The following is a 21,232-nucleotide window of genomic DNA, read 5'->3' on the forward strand; positions in this document are numbered from 1 at the left end:
TGGGTTCCCTGAACAAAGCAGATCTGAAGATAACTGAGGCAAAGACCGTGTGTGCTAAGCTCCTTCAGTCATGTCCGACTCTCTGTGACCCCACGGACTGTAGCCCACTGGGCTCCTCTGTCCATGGGGATTCTCCAGGCAAGAATACTGGAGTGGGTTGCCATGCCCTCCTCCAGAGGATCTTCCCAACCCAGGGATCTCACAGGAACCCACATCTTATGTCTCCTGCACCTGCAGGCGGGTTCTTTACCACTAGCGCCACCTGGGAAGCCCGAAGCCAGGAGGAACTATTCTAGATGTTAAGTGGGTGGGGTCTGACTCAGAAATGGTTCCCTTCTCACTGCGCCCCCTTCTCTCTCCCCTAGAAGGCCCTCACCTGACCCCAGAAGCCAGTCCCGATCCTCTTCCTGAGCCTCCCCCACCCTCAGTTGAGGCCCCAGACAAGCCCACGGGAAGCCCTGACCAGCCCCCATCTCCAGTCCAGTCTCCAGCCCCTCGTCCTGATGCCCAAGCTGAGGAAGTAGCGCCTCCACCTGCCATGGCTGAGGAAGAAGAGGGGGCTGGTGGGGAGCCCCGCCCTGCAGACCCCGTTCCGGCTGACTCTCGGCACCCTCTGACCTATCGGAAGACCACCAACTTTGCCCTGGACAAGTTCCTCGACCCTGCTCGGCCCTACAAGTGCACTGTGTGTAAGGAGTCCTTCACGCAGAAGAACATTCTCCTGGTCCATTATAACTCGGTCTCCCACCTGCACAAGATGAAGAAGGCCGCCATTGACCCCTCTTGCCCTGCACGGGAAGCTGGTACCACGCCTGCCACCGCCGCCGCCACAGACAAGCCCTTCAAGTGCACGGTCTGCCGGGTCTCCTACAACCAGAGCTCCACCCTGGAGATCCACATGCGCTCCGTCCTGCACCAGACTCGCTCCAGGGGAGCCAAGACTGATGCCAAGGCTGAGGGGCCAGAGCGAGGCCCAGAAGAGCCCAAGGAAGGCGAGACTGAGGGGGAGGCAGGCCCTGAGAAGAAAGGCCCTGAGCCCAGCGGCTTCCTATCTGGACTGCCCTTCCTGTCCCCTCCCCCGCCTCCCTTGGACCTGCACCGATTCCCAGCCCCCCTCTTCACCCCCCCAGTCCTGCCCCCGTTCCCTCTCATGCCCGAGTCACTGCTTAAGCTCCAGCAGCAGCAGCTGCTCCTGCCCTTCTACCTCCACGACCTCAAGGTAGGGCCCAAGCTAGCACTGGCTGGGCCTGCACCGCTGCTGTCCCTGCCGGCTGCCGCCCCTCCTCCCCCACCCCCGCCTCCAAACACCGAGCTGGCTGAGCAAGAGTGGGAGCGGCCCCCTACGACAGAAGAGGGGGCTGAGGCAGGGCCCCCCTCACCCCCGCACCCAACGCCCAACGAGGCAGCCCGCACTGCAGCCAAAGCCCTTCTAGAAAACTTCGGGTTTGAGCTGGTGATCCAGTACAATGAGGGAAAGCAGGCTGTGCCCCCACCCCCGACCCCGCCCCCCCCAGAGGCCCTGGGGGGCGGGGACAAGTTGGCTTGCAGGGCCTGTGGGAAACTCTTCTCCAATATGCTTATCCTCAAGACACATGAGGAGCACGTGCACCGCCGCTTTCTGCCCTTTGAGGCCCTGAGCCGATATGCTGCTCAGTTTCGAAAGAGCTATGATAGCCTCTACCCACCCCCTGCAGAGTCCCCCAAACTGCCCGACGGGCCCCTGGATTCCCCTGCTCCCCAATTGGGCCCACCTTTCCTGGTCCCAGAGCCTGAGGCAGGGGCGGCCTGTCCCCCTGAGGAGCGAGGTCGGGCAGGAGGACGCTGGCCCCCAGAGGAGGATGAAAGCGCCAGAGGGAATCTTCCTCCCCTGATGCCTGCAGGCCGCCGCTTCTCCAGAACCAAGTTCACAGAGTTTCAGACCCAAGCCCTGCAGTCTTTCTTTGAGACCAGTGCCTACCCCAAGGATGGCGAGGTGGAGCGGCTCGCAAGCCTCTTGGGCCTGGCTAGCCGCGTGGTGGTGGTGTGGTTCCAGAACGCCCGCCAGAAAGCTCGTAAAAATGCCAGCGATGGTGGGCCTGTGCCCAGTGGAGGAGGCACGGGGGGAGCCTCCAGCTGCAGGCGCTGTCATGCCACCTTCTCCTGTGTTTTTGACTTGGTGCGGCACCTCAAGAAATGCTATGACGACCAGCCTGCTGACGAGGAGGAAGAGGCAGAGAGAGGGGAAGAGGAGGAAGAGGTGGAGGATGACGCAGAGGAGGAACAGGGCCCGGAGCCCCCAGCAGGGCCTGAGGGCCCACCACCAGAACCCCCAGACAGGGAGGAGCTGAGCCAGGCAGAGGCCACAAAGCCAGAGGGCAAAGAGCCCGAAGGCAGGGCCCCTCCCTCGCCTCCCCCAGTCCACACCTGTGACCAATGTGCCCTGTCTTTCCCCAGCCAGGACCTCCTGACCAGCCACCGCCGGCTCCACTTCCTGCCACCTGTGCAGCCCAGCGCTGCCCCGCACCTCCTAGACCTGCCCATGCTGGTGTTTGGGGAGCGAAACCCCCTGGTGGCAGGCACTCCTCCAGTGCCAGGGCCACCCCTAAAACGGAAGCACGAGGACGGTAGCCTGTCCCCCACGGGCAGTGAAGTGGGGGTGGGTGGGGAGGGCGAGCCCCCCAGGGATAAGCGCCTGCGCACCACCATCCTGCCCGAGCAGCTGGAGATCCTGTACCGCTGGTACATGCAGGACTCCAATCCCACACGCAAGATGCTCGACTGCATCTCTGAGGAGGTGGGACTCAAGAAGCGAGTGGTGCAGGTCTGGTTCCAGAACACCAGGGCCCGGGAGCGGAAGGGCCAGTTTCGAAGCACCCCTGGGGGAGTGCCCAATCCGACAGTCAAGCCCCCTGTTACACCCAGCCCTGCACCCTTCCCCAAGTTCAATCTCTTGCTGGGTAAGGCAGATGACGGGGCTGGGAGGGAGGCCCCTAAGAGGGATGCACCTGCTCTTCCCTACCCCACGGTCACCCCAGCTGCCGGGCCCTTGCCTTTCCTGCCACCTGGGAAAGAGGCCCCCGCTCTGACACCAGAACCACCTCTACCTCTCCCAGCTCCCCCTCAACCCTGTGAGGATGAGGGCCCAGAGGAGCCATCAAAAGCTTCTCCAGAGAGTGAGGCTTGCAGTCCGTCAGCAGGGGATTTAAGTGATTCGTCAGCTTCCAGTCTGGCCGAACCAGAGTCCCCTGGGGCTGGAGGGACGAGTGGGGGCCCAGGGGGTGGGGGTGGGGTTCCAGATGGGATGGGGCAGCGGCGCTACAGGACCCAGATGAGCAGCCTGCAGCTGAAGATCATGAAAGCCTGCTATGAAGCCTACCGCACCCCAACCATGCAGGAGTGCGAGGTGCTGGGCGAGGAGATCGGGCTGCCCAAGAGAGTCATCCAGGTCTGGTTCCAGAATGCTCGCGCCAAGGAGAAGAAGGCCAAGCTCCAAGGGGCAGCAGTTGGTGGGGCTGGGGGCAGCAGTGAGGGCCCCTTGGCAGCCCAGCGCACTGACTGCCCCTACTGTGATGTCAAATATGACTTCTATGTCTCCTGCCGAGGCCATCTCTTTTCCCGCCAGCACCTGGCCAAGCTCAAGGAGGCAGTCCGAGCCCAGCTGAAGAGTGAAAGCAAGTGTTACGACTTGGCGCCGGCACCTGAGGCTCCCAAGGCTCCGCCCGCCACCACACCTGCCTCTGTGCCCCTTGGGGCTGCCCCGGCCCTGCCTCGCCTGGCCCCGGTCCTCTTGTCTGGCCCAGCTCTGGCCCAGCCCCCACTGGGCAGCCTAGCTCCTTTCAGTTCAGGTGAGTGAGAGCTTGGGCGGAGCTGGGCTTCAAAGGGCATCTCTCTCTAATGGGGTTGTCCTTCCTTTTCCTTCCTGACTCCTGAGCCTCCCTGTGTTTCCTGCTGGTGCAGGAGGGAAGGGGGCATGGAGGATAGGTGGTGGGAGGCGTGAGTGTGCAGGAGGTCATCTCCAGCAGGCAGGATGGGGGCGCCGGGAGGTGGCTGATCATCACTCTTCATCTTCCTAGGCCCTGCAGCCTCCTCAGGCCTCCTTGGCCTTGCCACTTCGGTTCTACCTGCTACCACAGTGGTCCAGACCGCTGGCCCAGGCTGCCCTTTACCTCAGAGACCAGTTCCCGACCAAACCAAGCCCTCTCCGGCAGGCACCACTGACTCTGCCCCGGGCCCACCCCCTGAACCCTCTGGGGACAAGGTCTCTGGTGAGCGAAAGCCAGTCGCAGCCCCCACCAACTCCTCCGCTGACGCCCTCAAGAACCTCAAAGCATTGAAGGCCACTGTCCCAGCCCTGTTGGGGGGCCAGTTCCTGCCCTTCCCATTGCCTCCTGCAGGGGCTGCCACACCGCCAGCGGTCTTTGGCCCCCAGCTGCCAGGGGCCTACTTCCAGCAGCTCTATGGCATGAAGAAGGGGCTGTTCCCCATGAACCCGGTGATACCTCAGACCCTCATCGGACTGCTCCCCAACGCCCTCCTCCAGCCACCGACCCAGGCCCCCGAACCCACAGCCACCGCACCTCCGAAGCCACCCGAACTGCCTGCTCCCAGGGAGGGGGAGGCTGGGGAGGCCGACGAGCTGCTGACGGGCAGCCCTGGCATCTCCACCGTGGATGTGACCCACCGCTACCTGTGCCGCCAGTGCAAGATGGCGTTTGACGGGGAGGCCCCGGCCACTGCTCACCAGAGATCCTTCTGCTTCTTTGGGCGGGGCTCTGGGGGCTCTGTGCCCCCGCCGCTGCGGGTGCCCGTCTGTACCTACCACTGCCTGGCATGTGAGGTGCTGCTGAGTGGGCGAGAGGCCCTAGCCTCGCACCTGCGCTCCTCGGCCCACAGGCGCAAGGCGGCCCCGCCGCCGGGGGCCCCACCCGGCACGGCCAGCAACGCTGCCGCTGCCGCCACGGCTGCGGTGGCTTTTGCCAAAGAGGAAGCAAGATTACCTCACACGGACTCCAACCCCAAAACGACTACTACCTCTACACTTCTAGCTTTATAAACAGATAAACCAAGATGTGGGGGAAGGGAGGGCCTTAGGTCTCCCCTTGCTCCAAGGGGTGTGTGGGAAGCGCAAATCCTTCCCCCCGGCCCCGCCCACCTCACCGGAACCTCCGTGGGCTCCACACCTCACCTCCAGCAGAATCCTGCCTCCTCCCCCACCCCACTGACACGCCAATCCTTCGCAGATTCTTGCCCTTTGGTCTCCATGGGCGCACACATCCATCTTCCCATCCTGATTATCCATTCACATCTGCCTGCCCACCGGGCACAAAATCTCTCCTTGGTTTCATCTTCCTATAGCTTCTTTCCTACTGAATTCCCAGTCACCCCTCCAACTCCTATAACCATGCAAATACATGTTATCTCATGCTGTTCTGCTGACTGAGAAAACGCCAAAAGAAAAAAGAAGAAAGGAAAACAAGAAAACCCAAGACAAGGGGGAAAGAAAATAAACTTTGCCACTTCCCCTTCTTCCTACCCGCTCGGCTAGAGTACCATATGGCTCACAAACTCTTCCCAAATACTCAGCTGGCTCCCAAGGCTGAAGCCTGAGATGGGCAGGGAGCCCACGCAACTCTAACCAAACTGGAGGTGGGCAGGGGGAGGTGCTCCGGCTTACTCTCCTCACCTGACGGGAGCCCCTGCAGCCTGGACTACAGGCAAAGCCGCCACCAGGAACCCCTCTGCCAACCCCCACCCTGCACCCTGGGAACTGCAGTAACTTATTCTCAAAGGCTTTAAACACAGAGATCCTCTCAGCAGCCGTGGGCCTGCCCCTTGTCCCAGCCCTGCCACATGGGGGTCCAGCCTCCGGGACCGGCGCTGCCCACCAACGGCAAATCCAAAGTTCTTTTGAAAAAAACTGAAACACATACACAACCAAAAAAAAAAAGAGAGCACGAACTCTCATGTGGGAGAGATGGCGAGACCAGACCAGAGGAATGAACTAATGACAAACTTGGAAAACACAGAAAAAAAAAAAAAAAAAAAAAAAGCCTGGAAACTCTCCCTTCAAACAAGTGGTTTTTTTTTTTTTTTTTCCTGTTTGTGTCACTCCCCACCCCACCCCATTTTAAGGGTTTCTTTGAACCACCTTGTCTGGAAGATCAATGGCTGTAGTCCTTGCTTACGTACAGCGGTCCTGGGGACTGCCAGCAGTACAGCCCTGCCCTGGCTGTGCCCAGCCACAAGCTGGTAATGGGGAGCAGAGCCTGGAGCCTGGGAGAGACCCATCCTTGCCCCCTGAACTGAGTATGTTCTCAGGACAGGTAACATCCCCTCATTCTCAGCTGTGGGTTAGAAAAGTCAGTGTCACTGAAAGTGGCTTGGCCGTCTCAGGAGGAAGGGGCTGGACTGGACTGGGCAGTTTGGTTTCTGAATCTTTCGTGTAGTTGCCTCCATCTACTCTCATCTGCTTCTTTCACAAACCTCTTCTGTTCCCTTCCTGGTGCCCCCTTCACATTTCTGGCACTTCTTGAACCTTTTTGCCTTTGTGGGGACCCTTCCTCCCCATCTGTGTTCTTTCCCCTGCAGCCCTATCCTCTGCCTTGGCTTCCAGCTTCCTCCAGCCACATCTACGTCCTCCAGGAATCAGCAGCTTCTGGAGGTACCCCCGCAAAGGAGGTGCTCCCTATGAGGCTCATAGGGCCTAGAGCTGATGACATCCAAGGGGCTGGGTGGGCAAGGAGATGACTGAAGCCCAAGGTCAGTCTTTGATAGGGTGAGATCCCCCATGGAACCAACAGATGAGGAACCAGCTAGAAGCAGGGTTTAACCGTTAACCACCTTTAGCCTCGTTTTTCTGTAAGAATCAAGTGGTAACTGTGGCAACCCCAAAGCCTACCTGCAGTGGCACCGGGTGGAGAAGCAGGTGTTTTAGCAGAGAAAAGCCTGCAGAAGCTTCCAGTCCTCCAGCTGTCTTCTCCTCCAACCCTTGCCCCTAAGACCTCCCCTTTCTAGGTGGTTTCCTTCCTCATGCTCCCTTCAGGCTGCTTCTGCTACCATTATCCATTTCGCACACACACACAGGCTCATCCAGCCAGCCCTGGGACGGAGATTTCATGGTCTGTCAGTCACTCCGTGAACATATTCATGCTGAAGCAGTGGTTCATTTGCAGAAAAGATAGGAGGAGAGAAGGGGAGGGAAAACTGCTCGGTCCCCAGTCCCCACATGTTCTGTGAATCTCACTTCCGGGCCCATTCATTTCTGAAACTAAAAGCTCCAACTCTAGCAAATAGGGGTGGGTTGGATTAGTTATCCTGATGATGCTAAATACACCAGTTACAAATGCAGGCAAGAGGAGTGAAACTGCCCAACCGTGGGCTCGCTCTTGCGGCCCCCACCTTTCCCCACCGCAGCATCTCTCATGCACACCCCCCATCCTTTGCTCTCTCCTGTTGAAATTCTGTGTATAAAATTATTTTCTTAGCAGCATGTATATGAGGAAAGATGCTTTTTCACTCTGTGCTTTCTGGGAATGTGATTTGTGTATAAAATTTACAAAAATTAGAAGAAAAAAAAAGGAGGAAATATTTTTAAAAACGCACCAGCAAACACCTGGTGTGACATGATTAGAGGTGTGTTATCATGCGTTTTAGGGATTTACAGCCAGGGTAGGTTGGCTTTAGTTTGAACTATGAATATTTTCTCCAGCAGTTAATATAGCCACAGATTTCATCCTCCTCTTGCTCTTCAACACAATCTCTTACACCCAGATTCCCTGGTGTGGAGACACCATGTACATTCACAGTCGTGAGCTGGAGCTGACTACGTAGCTGTCCTTACCAGGAACCCTGTAATCTGGGAGACACAAGAGCCTGGCCAACTGCTGACTAAAGTCAGTCAACATGCTTCTTTCTGGAAGGTGCCATTCCACGTTCCCAGTGGCATGAAGCATTCCTCCCCAACCCCTTCCCAAGACAACACGTCCTCAGCAGAGCACTTATGCTCTGGAGATTACATGAGTGGGTAGTTCTGTGGAGAGAGGCTGAGTTGGCATCGCCCCGTGAAGAATGCTACAGGTGAACACCAAGTTGCCCAGATTAAAATGTATAGCTTCTATGAAGCAGTAAACCAACTTGCGTGCGCAGTACATCCACTCGTGTAGTGGATATAGTACATCTACTACATCTTGAAGTGCCCACCCCTACCCCTCCCTCCAGCTCTAAAGTGAGCCTGAATCAAGGGCTCATAAGACTGGTCTTCCATGGCTTGGGGCAAAGGCCTAGGGTTTCTGACATACATAAGTCCTAAAGCACCCAAATTCTGGTCCATCCTACTTATTGTGATCTTAGCTGTCTTTGCTCTAAGCCAGAGCCTATGTGGGGATGGCTTAAGGTACCCAATTCTCAACTAGGAGCAAAAATCAAAGTCTGTAGAAGAACACGAGAAAATCTGAAGACTTGTTGGCCAAATGGGTCAGAGTCTGCAAGAGGACCACAGAAAGAGACCTGTTCTTCCCTGACCCTCTGGCCCCTGGCACAAACTTACAGAAGCACGCACAAGAACCAAGAAAGCCAGTCACTCCTGGCACAGTGGCACCCACCTGTTTAATTCCTTCTGTTTGTTCCTTCACCATATTCAGGGCTTTCAGACCACATCACTGATTCCCCAGATCTTAGCCACTTTGATCACTCGATCATCTAATCATTCACCCCTGTATAGATAGATACACCTGAAATACAGCATGCTGCAAACGCAGCTGCACCAACAGAACAAGTAAGCACACCTTCAGAAACAGCATCAGAACCACAGAGAGAGCTGCACGGATACTCACAGATGCCAGCAAAGAGAGGCTGCTGGGCCTGTAGGCACAAGGGCCATGCCCCAGAGTCATCAACTCTCTCCCGTTAAGTAGAAACACCCTCCAATACACAGTCGCTTTCCTCACACAACACTAACTCAGAAAAGCTTATAAACAGAGAAATGTAACCAGTATCAGGAGGAGTGGCCAAATGTTGACCATCCATCCATGGAAAAGACCTTAGACTCCTCTGCAGTGTGATGCTGGGGAGAGGGAGGGAGAGGAGAAACCAGAGAGAAACTCTGGGGAAAACACAGGGATAATCTGGGATGGGAGCCTGTGTTACAGGAAGGGCCAGGTATTAGGGAGCAACTAATAAGAAACTTGTAAGTCCTCAGGATGTCATTCCTAGAGGACTGAGTAAGGAAGAAATGCCCTGATGCCAACAAAGCTCTGGCTCTGATAAGAAAGTCTAGTGGCCAGGCCTCAAGGGGTTACAGCATTATAGCATGGCTACACTGTGAAAAGATCAAATGAAAGGAAACCCAGAGAGGATGTCTGCAGAAAACCTAGACCAACACTCATTAAATTTAGAGCAAGATGGGAAGTGATCCTCAGGGGAAGACTCCCAGGGAAAGACATAAACTCTGAGAAGAACATAAAATTGAGTGAGGACCCACCCCACCATTCTCCTTCATGTAGAGAATCCCCACAGCCTTCAGACAAAGGAGGACAAGGGGTCAACGGCATTATTCCCTGTCAGCTGTCTGAGCCTTATGCTTCCTGAAGCTCCCAGCCGCGGAGAGGTGTCTGATAGAGGCTACCGGGGAAGCAGGTGGATTATCAGTGGGCCAGAAAGACAGTGAGGGGGAAAGGTGACCGGCACTGACCCACCCCCACCCTGGCCATACACAGACTCTTACACAGACAGTGGCTAAAAGCCTGGAACAAGTAATCAGCAGGGGCTCAGCACGGCCCGCATCTACAGCCCCTCCCTGACATCGCAGCCTGCAGCACATCCTTTCTGCCAGGTTGCCCTCCACTGTGCTCTAACCAGGAGAGCCCCGCCAAGTGCTCAAACAGCAGCACCAGCTGCAACTCACTCAGCACTGGCCTCTGCTGAGCCCTGCTTCCACTTCCAGGGACCCTCACCCGCCTCCAGAAAGAAGCTTAACTAGGACCCAGCCCATACTGAGCTGCACGGTCCACACCCAACTGCCTGTGCTGCAGACAGCCATCTCCTGACAACACTCCTAACCTAAGGGGTTCTCAGTGGTGAGGTTTCAGAAACAGGGCGGCCAATCATCAAACCTGGGGGTTGAAAGCGTCCCGTGAGGGATTCTTCTGCAATAATGCCTGCCACTGAGAAACCTAGTTCTCACAAGTTAAATCTACCTGATTTGACCTCATAATCTCTCCTTTTCCTCCTGCTGCCCCCACCTAAAACACACATCCTCACAACCCACCATACGTACATCCCACCACAATGACCACATAAGGACAGAAATACGGTTGGGGAGGATGAAGGAAGATGCAAAAGACGTGGGAAACCCAGACCTGATTAACTGTCCTCTAAGGTGACTGCCATCTCTTAGGACAGTGTTCTCAAGAGTTTTGTCCATCTGCATCACAGTCACCTGAGAGTTTGTCTTAAATGCACATTTCTCGACCACACCTCAGACCAGCTAAATCAGCCTGCAGCATATCCTCTCTGCAGGCCTGAAGTGATTCTGTGCTTTCTGAAGTCTGAGAACCACTGATGTAGATTGCTCAGCACCACACACATCTGTGACCTGCCACCACTCTCCAACATCCAAGGCTCAACCCTGCTACACCCAGGGCTGCCACAGGGGGCTAGCATCACCTCAGATTGTCTTCCTCATTACCCTGACATTTGGAAGTCTGACTGTGTCTTTTGCTCATGGTGGCTGTTCTTGAACAGGAAAAAAGTTACAGGCATCACCCACTTGCCCCCTTGGCTGAGTCCTCCCTGTTTTCTCCTCTGCCATGGAAACCACATTCTGAAGCTGCTTCCACTTCAACAGCTGCTGAAATCAGGATACCCCCAGCCCAGGCAATGGCTTTACTCACCTCTGGGCAGGTCCTACCCTCGATCAGAGCCACCCAAGCTCCCCTGACATCATCCAGAGCCTCCAGTTCTTCTACTTGAAGACCTTCCTAGTCACTGACTACCCAGGAAGCAAAGCAAGCCGAGCCTGCTACATGCAGGCCCATAGTCCAATGTAGCAGGACTGCTGATGGCTCTGCATCTAAAGGTGTAGGGACAGTCTGTTACCACAGATGCTGGGGTTCTGCTCCTAAGAGCCTTCTGTTCTACCCTAGAGAGCTCATTGCTGATCTGTGGTCTTTCTTTCAAGAGTGAACTTCAAAAATAGAAAAATCTGTCCACCTTGAACTAGGAAGCCAAAGAAAAATTTGTAAACACAAAATTTCCCTGAGTGGTCGTTCTGGAAGGAGTTCAAGGTGCCTTTGTCTTCCCTACGCCTTTCCACCTCTCTAGGCCTTGATCACCTCTCCATCTTTCTAGGGCTGTTATTGAATATGGGCCTATCGCAAGGGAGAAACAACGGGTTCATCTCAACCACAGATCAGTCAATCACACACAGGGGGCAGAATGAAATCCACACAGGCACCAGCCACCTCATGATCCAACAACAAGGCCTGAGGGCCCCTCCTTCCTTCTTGTCCTTCCCTTCAAGTCTCTTCTGGCACCATCTTTGTGACAACAGAGCTGGCTGACCTCTCTCTAGGATCTCATTTTGCCCTCTTAGCATTTTTTCCTTCTGTCCTTGCTCCCCAGACAGGAGTGAAGTCCACCAGCCTGGAGCCTCAGCTGTGGCTCCTGAACATGCCCTGGTCCCTCCATGCTCTAGTTTCCCTTGGATTCTGCTCAAATATGGATAGTGGCACCATCTCAACCCTTCTCTTGGAGGTGGTGGGGGCAGAAGGCAGTGGGGTTCCTTGGGAGGAAGGCGGAGTCGGGGCTGCCGAGAGGGCTCAGATTCAGCCCCGCTGTGGAGGACATCCTTGTGCTGCCCCCCAGCAGGGCTCCACCTAGTACCTGGCACGCCTGTGCGCGCCCCTCTCCCTGCCGCCAAGTGGCGGTCGTGAGCATGTTCGGCGGCTTTGGGTTTGCCGCAGTGCCAGGGTCTGCGATGCCGTTCACGTGCCAGTGCAGCGCTGCCAAGCGTGGCGGCATCTAGTTGGTTGGGTGCCAAGCGGTAGGACCCAGGTGGTGATGGAGATGAAGCAGGGCTGGGGTGGAGGGAGTGGGGGGAGGGGCGGAGGGCACTGGGGAGAAGACCAGACATCTCACTTGTTAGAGTGGAGAGTCCAAATGGGATGCGCAGAAAGGTGCCCTTCTCTTTCCAGAACCCGGCTAGCAAGCAAGCCCCTCCCTCCCCCGCCACGCCCGCAGAGTAACATATACAGACCAGGCGAGAGGATTTGGCCATCTTTAGCAGGAAACTGGCTGGGGGCCAGGCAGGACTGCCAGCCTCTCCATCCTCCTTCCTTGGGGTCTTGGCAATGGCGTGCTTTCTCCTTTGTGTCCTCACGCCTCTCTCCGTCTGTCGCTCTACTCCCCATGCCTAAGAGGGAACGGGAAGGAGGTCCTGGCAGAAAAAAGTCTGTGTTCCCAAACAACTCTCTCTCTCTCACTCACACACACACACACACTCACACCCAACATCTTGCCTCCTCCCTTCTCACTCCTGGCACAACAAGCCTCTCAACCAGATTGGCACGAGGCACTGCCACCCTCCCCCGCTCCACACAACACCAGAGCCCGTGCCAGGCTCCCTGGGCATTGCCAGCACCCGCCCGCCTCCTGCCGGGTCCCCTTGCCTCTTCGGTGCTCCAACAAAAGGCCGGCCTGCCAGCCCATAGAGTCTCCCTGGGGAGCGGTGGCACAACCTCTCCTCTTGGCTCCTAGCAGCTCTCTGGGCACTTGCCTGGCCTCTCCCTCCACCACTTCACGTTCCCAGGCTGGAAGAGGACTAACCACCTCACGGTCCGACCAGTTCCCAGAGCTGAGCTCTAGATAGACAGCGACATCAGGAGCATCCCTGCCCCTCCTCTTTGCCTCCTGGGGCCCATTCCCGTGGCACCCGCTCGGAGCGCCAGCCTGACGGATATGATACCAATGGCTCCTGGGTACCGAGCCTTCCTCCCAGAGCACCAGGACTCCCGCCACTGCCCCCTCCCCATTTGCCTCCTTCCATATCCACAGGCACAAGGGTGGCAGCAGAAGTGCCATGCCTGTAAGCAGGCAGCGTGAAGCAACTTAGGCACCTGCTTCTGTTCGCCCAGGCCCCAAACCTCTCCCCTCCTTCCAACCCCATCCCTCTGTCCTTCGGGTGGGACACTAGACTGGCAACCGCAGTGCCAACCCCCACCCATGCCCAGGAGGCTCACATACAACACTCACTTCTGCGTACACGTACGCACGCGCGCGCACACACACACACACACACACGGCCCCTTGAGTGCCAGGCAGCGGTGGCAGACACACAGCAATGCATAGTGACTGGTATACCCGAGGAGGCAGCCAGATTCGGCACCTGATCCAGCACCCATTTGGGATTGGGTGGGTAGGCGGGCAGGCAGGCGGGCGGAGGGGTGATGGAGGCAGGCGATGGCCCTAGGTTGGCAGCCGATGGAGCTGGGAGAATGGAGGGAACAGATGCTCTTTGCCCAGCCTCCCTCCCTCTCTCCCCGAGATCAGTGCCAAGCTGGGGGGATGGGGGGAGGGAGGATGGGGGAAGGGTGGCATTTGGAGGCTGGCAGAGGCGGGGAGCTGGGTCCGCCCAGGCTGGGCAGTGCCGGCACTGGCTGCTGCCTCTCCACTCTGCCATCTGTCTCGCTTCTCCCCCCACCCCCTTTCTCTCTCTTTTTCTCTCTCTCTCCTTCATCCACAGCAAAACGAAGAGAGGAAAACAGGGTCCTCATTCCGCCCACCCCCAACCTCTGCCGGACCCCTCTTGTCCTCCCACAACTCACCACACCACACCACCACCAAGCCATCTGTGCTGTCTCCTTCTGGCTCGGTCACCTTCTTTCCTTCGCCTTCGCCCTCACACCAAGACGGGTGCAATGTTTTTAAAAAATAGATACATGTATATTTTACAAAGCAACTTAAAAGGGAAACTATTTTCTTTGGGAATGTCGTGTCCTTCTGAGTCTGGGTCCTCGGTGCCAATGTTTATGGCAGGCAGAGGGAGGGAACCCTGTCCTCAGCTGGTGCCCATGAATCCCATGCCAGGAAGGAGGGGTGGCTGGGGTGGGGTGGGGGCGGGGTGGGGTACCGGGAGAGCTCTCTTCTCTCTGCGCCTGTGGTGGTTTCTTTTTTTTTTTTTCCTCCTCTTCCACTTCCGGAGCAGATTCAAATAGATCTAGAGCCTTCCCCACCCCCAGTTCCCAGGGCCCCTGTGCCCTTCTCTCCCTGCTTTTGATTTTATTCCTCGATCACCCTTTGCTTTTTTGTGTATGAGTGTGTGCGTGTGCGTGCGCGTGAGTGTTTGCATCCATGGCGGTGGGCACCGTGCCAGCCACCGCACAGCCATCTGCAATGCCTTCTGCAGCCTCCGCTTTTCCTCCCTGCCACCTCCAGCCCCCAACTCCCCTGCACCCCAGCTCTCCACTCCCAGCCCCCAATCATTAATTAGCTACTGAATTAATTAAACCATGAATGCTAATTAACATTCCTAAAGGGCAGGCTGCCAGGCTGGGGGGACAGAAGGGGTGTGAAGAGGAGACTGGGATGGGGGAGGAAGAAAGAGAGCTTGTCTGCTTAGGAGTACAGGGGGGCAGATGGAAAGAACCCAAAAGAAGGAGGAAAGAGAAAGAGGATAGAGTGATGAGACAGGGGCATGGAAAATGGTGTGTAAAAACAGTCCAAGTGAGAGCGACCCAGGCTTTCCTGCCCAAATGAGACATAGCTTATTCCTCGTCCCCATCCAGCCTGGAGAAGGATCAGTATATATTCCTAGGGTGGGACATTCTGGCCACTTTTTTCCTGTCTCTTAGAGAAAACCAACTTCAAACCAGTCAACAGCTACTACCTGTCCATCCAACCACAATGACCCTCAGATTAGGTCACCAAGACCAGACTCTGGGATCACAGGAGCCCTCTTGACATGGCCTTCCCTACCCCTTGTCAAGGTGGGGGGCACCCTGTCAGCCTCTGCTGCTGGGAGACACGTGGCAGTGTATGGGGACCCATGAGGGGTGTCAGTTTCATAGGAGTCAACGGCAGTTCGCTGAAGATAAATGACACTGCCTGCAAGGCTGCCCTAGGAAGACTGTGAGACACTTCCTTTAGGATTCCAGAGGAGGAAAAGTGGACACTCCTACCCACCTTGAAGACCAAGAATTTGGGGAAAAGAGAGTAAGAGTAATTTTGAGTTGTTGTTTTTAAAGAAAAAGAGATGCCAGTATAGCAAAACTTCTGAGGGTGCTCTATGACATGCAGATCTGATGAGATGCACCTCAGAAAAATGGATCTCATGATCAAATTATTTGGAAAATACTATATATTCTCCCTCTTAAGAGATTCAAAATGTATAGTGGTGTATTAAAGGCTCTGAGAAATTCTTAAAAAAAAAAAAAAGTGTTGAATGCTTTTAACCCCGATTCTCAAACTCACTGGGACCTGGAACTCTCATTTAAACTTTTTCTAAGGTAATGTATTTATTCACATAGAAGCAGTGTCCCACTTTGGGGAAAACTCTATTAAGTGCTCAGGGGTGGACCTGGCCTGGAAGCCGGCAGCTGGACAAGCTGGCCCCGGGTGTGGCATTCCAGAAAGCAAACACAGCGCCCAGACTCTGGTCTTCCAAGTGCAGTGCCACAAGGTACCAAACCAACTCATGGCAGAGAAACAAAATCACTCTTAGGGTCACAGACCTGTATCTTCAGAGCTGGAAAGACACCTTAGCAACCATTAAGCCTAATCCTTTCACTTTAGAGTAAGAGGAACCAGACTCAGAGAGGTGAAGTGATTTGTCCAAGGTAACAGAGCCTGTCCAAGGTCACTGATAGCACTGTTAGGACTGGGATTTTCTGACCTCTGGCTCTGTTCCTCTATTTTCTGCTGTTAAAATTTCAGGCAAGGCCAGTACAGGTTTTATCACAAACGTATATCTAAAAGTTTCACTCAGACCCTCTTCTTCCTCTGTGACAGGCCTGGGCCTGTCTTTTCCACCCTGCCTTGGCCCTCACCGCTCCCTCCTAAACCTCCCCCTGCCCCTGCCCACTTGCCAGAACCCACAGCATCCACCTGCCTCCAGAGAGTGTATTCCCTTAGGAGTGTGGACGGGTGGCAGCAGTTCACATTTTACAGACTCTCTCCAAGTGTTCCTGATACCCTGGGTCACAACATCAGCTCTGAGCCATCTCTGCCCTCCTCTCCAGGACACCCCAACCCCACTACATATCACTGGTATCGACCCAAAGCTTCTACTCCCATCACAGACTCCACCCTATCCTGGTCAGGAAATCCCAGATGTCTCCAGGACACCTCCTGCTATATTCCTAGCAACTTCCCCTCTTCCTGTCCCTCTCACTTTGGCACCTGCAGTCCCCAAGGTTGCTTGGCCTTGCCATCAGTCCTTAGGAGGATGGGCTATCTTCAACCTGCAGGGACACATGACTCACAAAAGTGAGGAGACCCCAGAGCCAGCCTTGGAGACGTGCTAGGGCCCACAGCCTCCAGAGTTTCTGAACACCCACCCCTCTGCCACAGCATGGGCCTATCTTTTCCAACATAGACCTTTGGGGAGCTGGTGGACAATGGAGATAGATAGGGACTTCAGTATTCTTGCCTAGAGAATTCTATGGACAGAGGAGCCTGGCATTGGGCTACAGTTTATGGGGTCACAAAGAGTTGGACATGACTGACTGACTTTTACTTTCTTTCATGGGTCCTACTGTGTGAGTCTGGTCCAGTTCACAGCCACCCTTCCAATATATAAACTCCCCCACAACTGCACAAGAATGATGGCCCTCTTCACAAGATAACTCACCACACCATTTAAAGACAGAATAGCTTTGATAATTTTGATTTAAGAGATCAACATCCAAATTTGCTGACATCACAAGGTCCCTTGGAGCTCTAATCTCAGAATCTCTAAGTGCACGGGCTGACTCCTCTCCTCCTTCCCTCCCATGTGCCCAACAGGATGGCCTTTTGCCACTGGGCTGACAGAGCCACTTCAGAGTGTGCCCCACTGTCCAGCTGCTGGCTACGCCCCCAGCTGAAGAGCAATCTGATAAAGAGGGGACAAAGTGGAGTCAACTATCCAACTAGGGTGGGCAGGAGGTAAGACCTAGATGTGGTCACAGGTCCCCCCCCGCCTTTTTTTTACATTGTTTTATAGAAAGCATTTTAGGACTGCTTTTATCCCTGGGGGACATCTCTGCTAAATTCTCCCCTTTCAGAGATCAGTGAGAGAGGCCAAACTTTTCAGGGTCATGGATCCCAAGCCAGTTCACTCTCCCTTCTAGTCTGTTTTACCTCCCCAACACCCAGGCACTGAGTCACTGTCAGTAGCATAGGCACTCCAAGCTGCGATATAAATGATGATTATTCTATTATCAAATAACATTGCCCAGCCCGGCCAGCTCCCTCCTACAGTGGGAGCAGAGGCAAGCTACAGAATTCAAAATTGATAAAGCGTATATCGTCTCCTAGAACCATTATTCTGCCTGACAGCCACTCTCTACGGCACCCACCATTAGCAGCAAAGAAGGGAGAGAGATTGGTTAGCAATGGCCTCTGGGGGGGAGGACCCTCAGGGAAGATGAAAAGTCTTCTGAATCCACTACTCCCACAGCCCAACGTGAGCATTAATCCCAAACAGAACTCCCCAGAAAAATCTAACACAGTGAACAGGAAGGGGGCCCACAGCCTGGTCCCCTCTGCCACTCCTTCAGCACAGACCTGGATGTCCTGTATTCTGGTAAGAAGAAGGGAATGAGCCGGAGGTTCCTTCCAGCGCTGACCTCCAATTCTGCAGCTTAGCCTATGCCTACTAAGGCTACTGTCAGTTTCCTTTTTGGTTCCAAGCACGAAAAGAATTAGGGTCATGGTAGTAAGTTTCCTAGGAAAACGGCTTAAGACTTTGAGCCGCAGACTGAAGGGCACACCCGATCTGCTCCCCACTGCAGCCTGTGCACTGCCTGTTCTCCAAACTGCGTGCACAGCCAGCTCCCCACCCTCCTCCTGCCCTTTACTCAGGAGGTCTCCCACCCCACCCAACCCCTCTACCCTGCTCTACTTTTCCCTTTATCCATTGCATTTGTTACCTTCTATCTGACTTATTATTTATTTTCTACTTCTCACCTCCAGCAGGTAAACTCTACAAAGATAGGGATCTTGGCTTTGTTCATGAGTATATCCCACCAATAATAGTGCCTGACACATAGGTGGAGCTCAAAAGTATTTGCTGAATGAAGCTAAAGTTAGAAGGGTACGTGTTTTGGTCAGCCCTATCTGACTAATTTCATCACCTGGGGTTGGGAACAGGGAGAGATGGGTAATCATTTCAGTCCTCTCTACCTTCCGGCAAGACAGCTGGTGAATACCCCACAGCCTCGTCTCCGTCACAACCTCTAGAACATACCACTCAGAAAAACCTGGATGTTTAAGTGGGATATTTTCTGCCGAACCCCAAGCACATTGCTATCTGGTGCTCAGTCAGGTTGCTAAGCCTTCCTCCCAAGACTTTAGTCCCCTGCTTCAGGCTGCCCCAGACTAAACACCAACCTTTACAGCCCTAATTTTCCAGCTTGAGTAAGCACAAAAACCACCATATAAGCTGGTTTACAATGCTTATTCCCAAGCCACCTTCCCGGAGATTCTGATTCAATAAGACAGGGGAAGTACCCAGAAATATACATTTAACAACATTCTCCACTCCCCAAGGTGATGGCAATAACAGGCATTGTTTGGGCCATACCTTGAGGAACTCTGGTGCAGACTGATGCTATTAATAGATTAAGTGAGTTGTGTTTCTGTTTCCTCTGCATCTCCCTAACTCCAGAAGAAATGGACCTGTGAGGTGGGCTTGCCATTTTCTTTTCTACCAGAAGCGCAAAAAATTAAAACAGCACTTTGGAGAAACATGGAAAGAAGGGAGGAAGTGGAGGAAGGCAGCAGCGTAGAATGTAGAGCTAAGGTAAAGCATGCCCACCTCCCAGTATCTTGACCCGGTACCTCACATTCCGCACAGCTTCTTTAGCAGTTAGGTTTGAAGTGTAAGTTTCTTATCTTGGAAAGTAAGTAGGTAAAAATGAGCATGTGTAGAATGATGGAATCATCTGCCTCTGTCCATTTTATATGGGGAAATCCAGCATGTATATCATGGCAGTGGCCTGGGCATGAGCTCAGTTGGAGTGCCTCCAAGTACTGGGTCCAACATACACTCCTGCCCAACAGGCTCTAATGGACGCGACTGAAAGGGACTCAGTATTCCAAACACTGAGGCCGCTGCTCCCTGGGGCAACTATGCCTGTCCAGGAAGGGTAACTGCTAAGCCGGTGTTCCCAAAGGGATGGCACAACCATCAGTCAGACTTCAGCACAGAGACTCCTGGATTCTCTAGGATACAGGCCTGAGAGAAGAGAAACACGCCAGGAGCAAGAAGGGATATCATGAGCATCCCAGGGTCGGAGGAGCAGCATGAGGGCTCTGGGAGCCTCAGGGTACAGGCATCTAAGAGGAAGATGCAAACAGAGACAGGGAACACCCCTACGGTCTTCTTTAACTTCTGTTCTTTCTTCTACTCTTCAGGAACTTACTAGAGACAAGCATTATTCATGCCCATTCCACTGAGTCACTCAGATACGATTTGGTGGGTCAGACCCCAAGACTAGGGACTGAAAAGGAGCCCTCTTTCCCTCTATACCTCTGCCAAGTTAAGCTCATAATTATCTGTCATCTGGAAGTCTCCTAAGGCCAAATATTAACATATTTCCTTCAACAGTGACAAAAGTAATGGTAACCAACATTTATTTGGTATGTCCTCTACATCAGGAACTATATTAACTCATTCAATTTAACAACTGTGTGAGATAGGGACTATTATTACACCCATTTTACAGATGGAAAAACTGAGGCAACAAGAGGTTAACAATAGAAAGGAGTTCCAATCAGGCAGCTTGGACTCTGGAGATCATTCTCTTAGCTCCTTTGCTCACTCACTGCTTCTGGGCTTGGGGATGGGATGGGATTTGCCCCAAGTGACAGATTTAAGACTAGGTCTAAGGGTTCTGAATTCTAGAAAAGAGCTGAGACTCAAGTCCCGACCACAAAATCAAAGAGCAGAAAAGAATTTTACATGAAATTCCCTGGCAGCCCAGTGATTAAGACTTGGTGCTTTCACTGCTGTGGGCCGGAGTTCAATCCCTGGTTGGGGAACTAAGATCCCATAAGCTGTGTGGCACAATTTTCTAGTCAGTAGAATCCACACACCCTCTCAGTTGGGGGAACTTTCGAGCTAAGTTGGTTCACTAGTATCCTATTCTAGAAGCTCCAACCCTGGGATACTTCTGGTTCAGTGGGTCTCATATTTATACTATTCACCATCATTTGACTAATGAGCACTTTTCTCCTCCAGGCACTGGGCTACACCTGCAAAAAAGCAGCAGTGAGCGCATGGGACCAAGAGCAGATTGTTGCTGAGCAGCATAAAGTATAAGACACAGACACAGAGGAGAAGATCCAGAGGTCCCCTATGAACACCACATTCAGAAACACCAGTGCAGCCTATTAAGAGCAACTGAAGGAGTTTACGCAGGGGGATGATGGTAAGTTTTGTGCTTCAGAGAGATGACTTTGGTGTTTAATTGGAGGCTAGATTTGAATGATGCAGGGGTAACTGGAGGTTGTTGCTGGTAGAAGTTAGAGCCGATCAGGAACTGAAACAGTGGAAACTGAAATAGGAAGGGGAAGTAGTACAGGCTTTCCTTAACTGATGGCATACAGGATCGAGTAGAGAGAAACATCCAGAGGATGCTCTGGTTCTGTGATCAGGACCTGAGCTTGGGTGATCAGGAAGATAATGGAACCATCTCCTGGGAAAGTGAATACAAGAAGTAGATGAGACGGCAACATGACAAAGCTGGCTTTAGAAATGTTATGCTGAAGTTTGTTGGATCATCTCGACAGAGGTACTCAACAAGCAGGTGAATATAGGAGTTGGAAGCTCAACAAGAAATCTGAGCTGTAGATAGAGATTTAGGAATTATTAGGAAATTCATGGAGTTGGAACCTTGGGAATGATATCACCCTGGGAGAACATGCCAAGTAAGAAATGAAGAGGAGGACAGACTCTTTAAGATATCTTAACATAAAGGGTGGGAGAAGTTGGTTGCTTGAGCCAAAAGAGACCAAGAAAGAACAGAGGGACACAGAGACTAAGGGGAGAGTGTGG

The 21,232-nt window shown here is 53.8% G+C and overlaps 2 protein-coding genes across 5 annotated transcripts in view; one reads left to right on the forward strand and one right to left on the reverse strand.

The window, feature by feature from the left end:
- The window catches only part of ZFHX2 (zinc finger homeobox 2), a 29,952-nt gene extending 22,484 nt beyond the window's left edge, over positions 1–7,468 (forward strand). For all 4 annotated transcript variants that reach the window (XM_020897340.2, XM_020897337.2, XM_070468839.1 and 1 more), the window contains exons 9-10: positions 366–3,824; positions 4,053–7,468. In XM_020897340.2, the coding sequence (XP_020752999.2) occupies positions 366–3,824; positions 4,053–5,032 (4,439 nt within the window). In that variant the 3' untranslated portion in view covers positions 5,033–7,468. The remainder of the gene's footprint in view (positions 1–365; positions 3,825–4,052) is intronic.
- The window catches only part of THTPA (thiamine triphosphatase), a 42,948-nt gene extending 29,511 nt beyond the window's left edge, over positions 1–13,437 (reverse strand). The window contains exons 1-2 of the mRNA XM_070468842.1: positions 13,336–13,437; positions 12,233–12,412 (exon numbers count right to left, since the gene is read on the reverse strand). Of these exons, the coding sequence (XP_070324943.1) occupies positions 12,233–12,386 (154 nt within the window). The 5' untranslated portion in view covers positions 12,387–12,412; positions 13,336–13,437. The remainder of the gene's footprint in view (positions 1–12,232; positions 12,413–13,335) is intronic.
- Positions 13,438–21,232: the final 7,795 nt, after the last annotated feature.

The sequence above is a fragment of the Odocoileus virginianus genome, chromosome 6 (assembly GCF_023699985.2).
Source record: "Odocoileus virginianus isolate 20LAN1187 ecotype Illinois chromosome 6, Ovbor_1.2, whole genome shotgun sequence".
NCBI classification, from domain to species: Eukaryota; Metazoa; Chordata; class Mammalia; order Artiodactyla; family Cervidae; genus Odocoileus; species Odocoileus virginianus.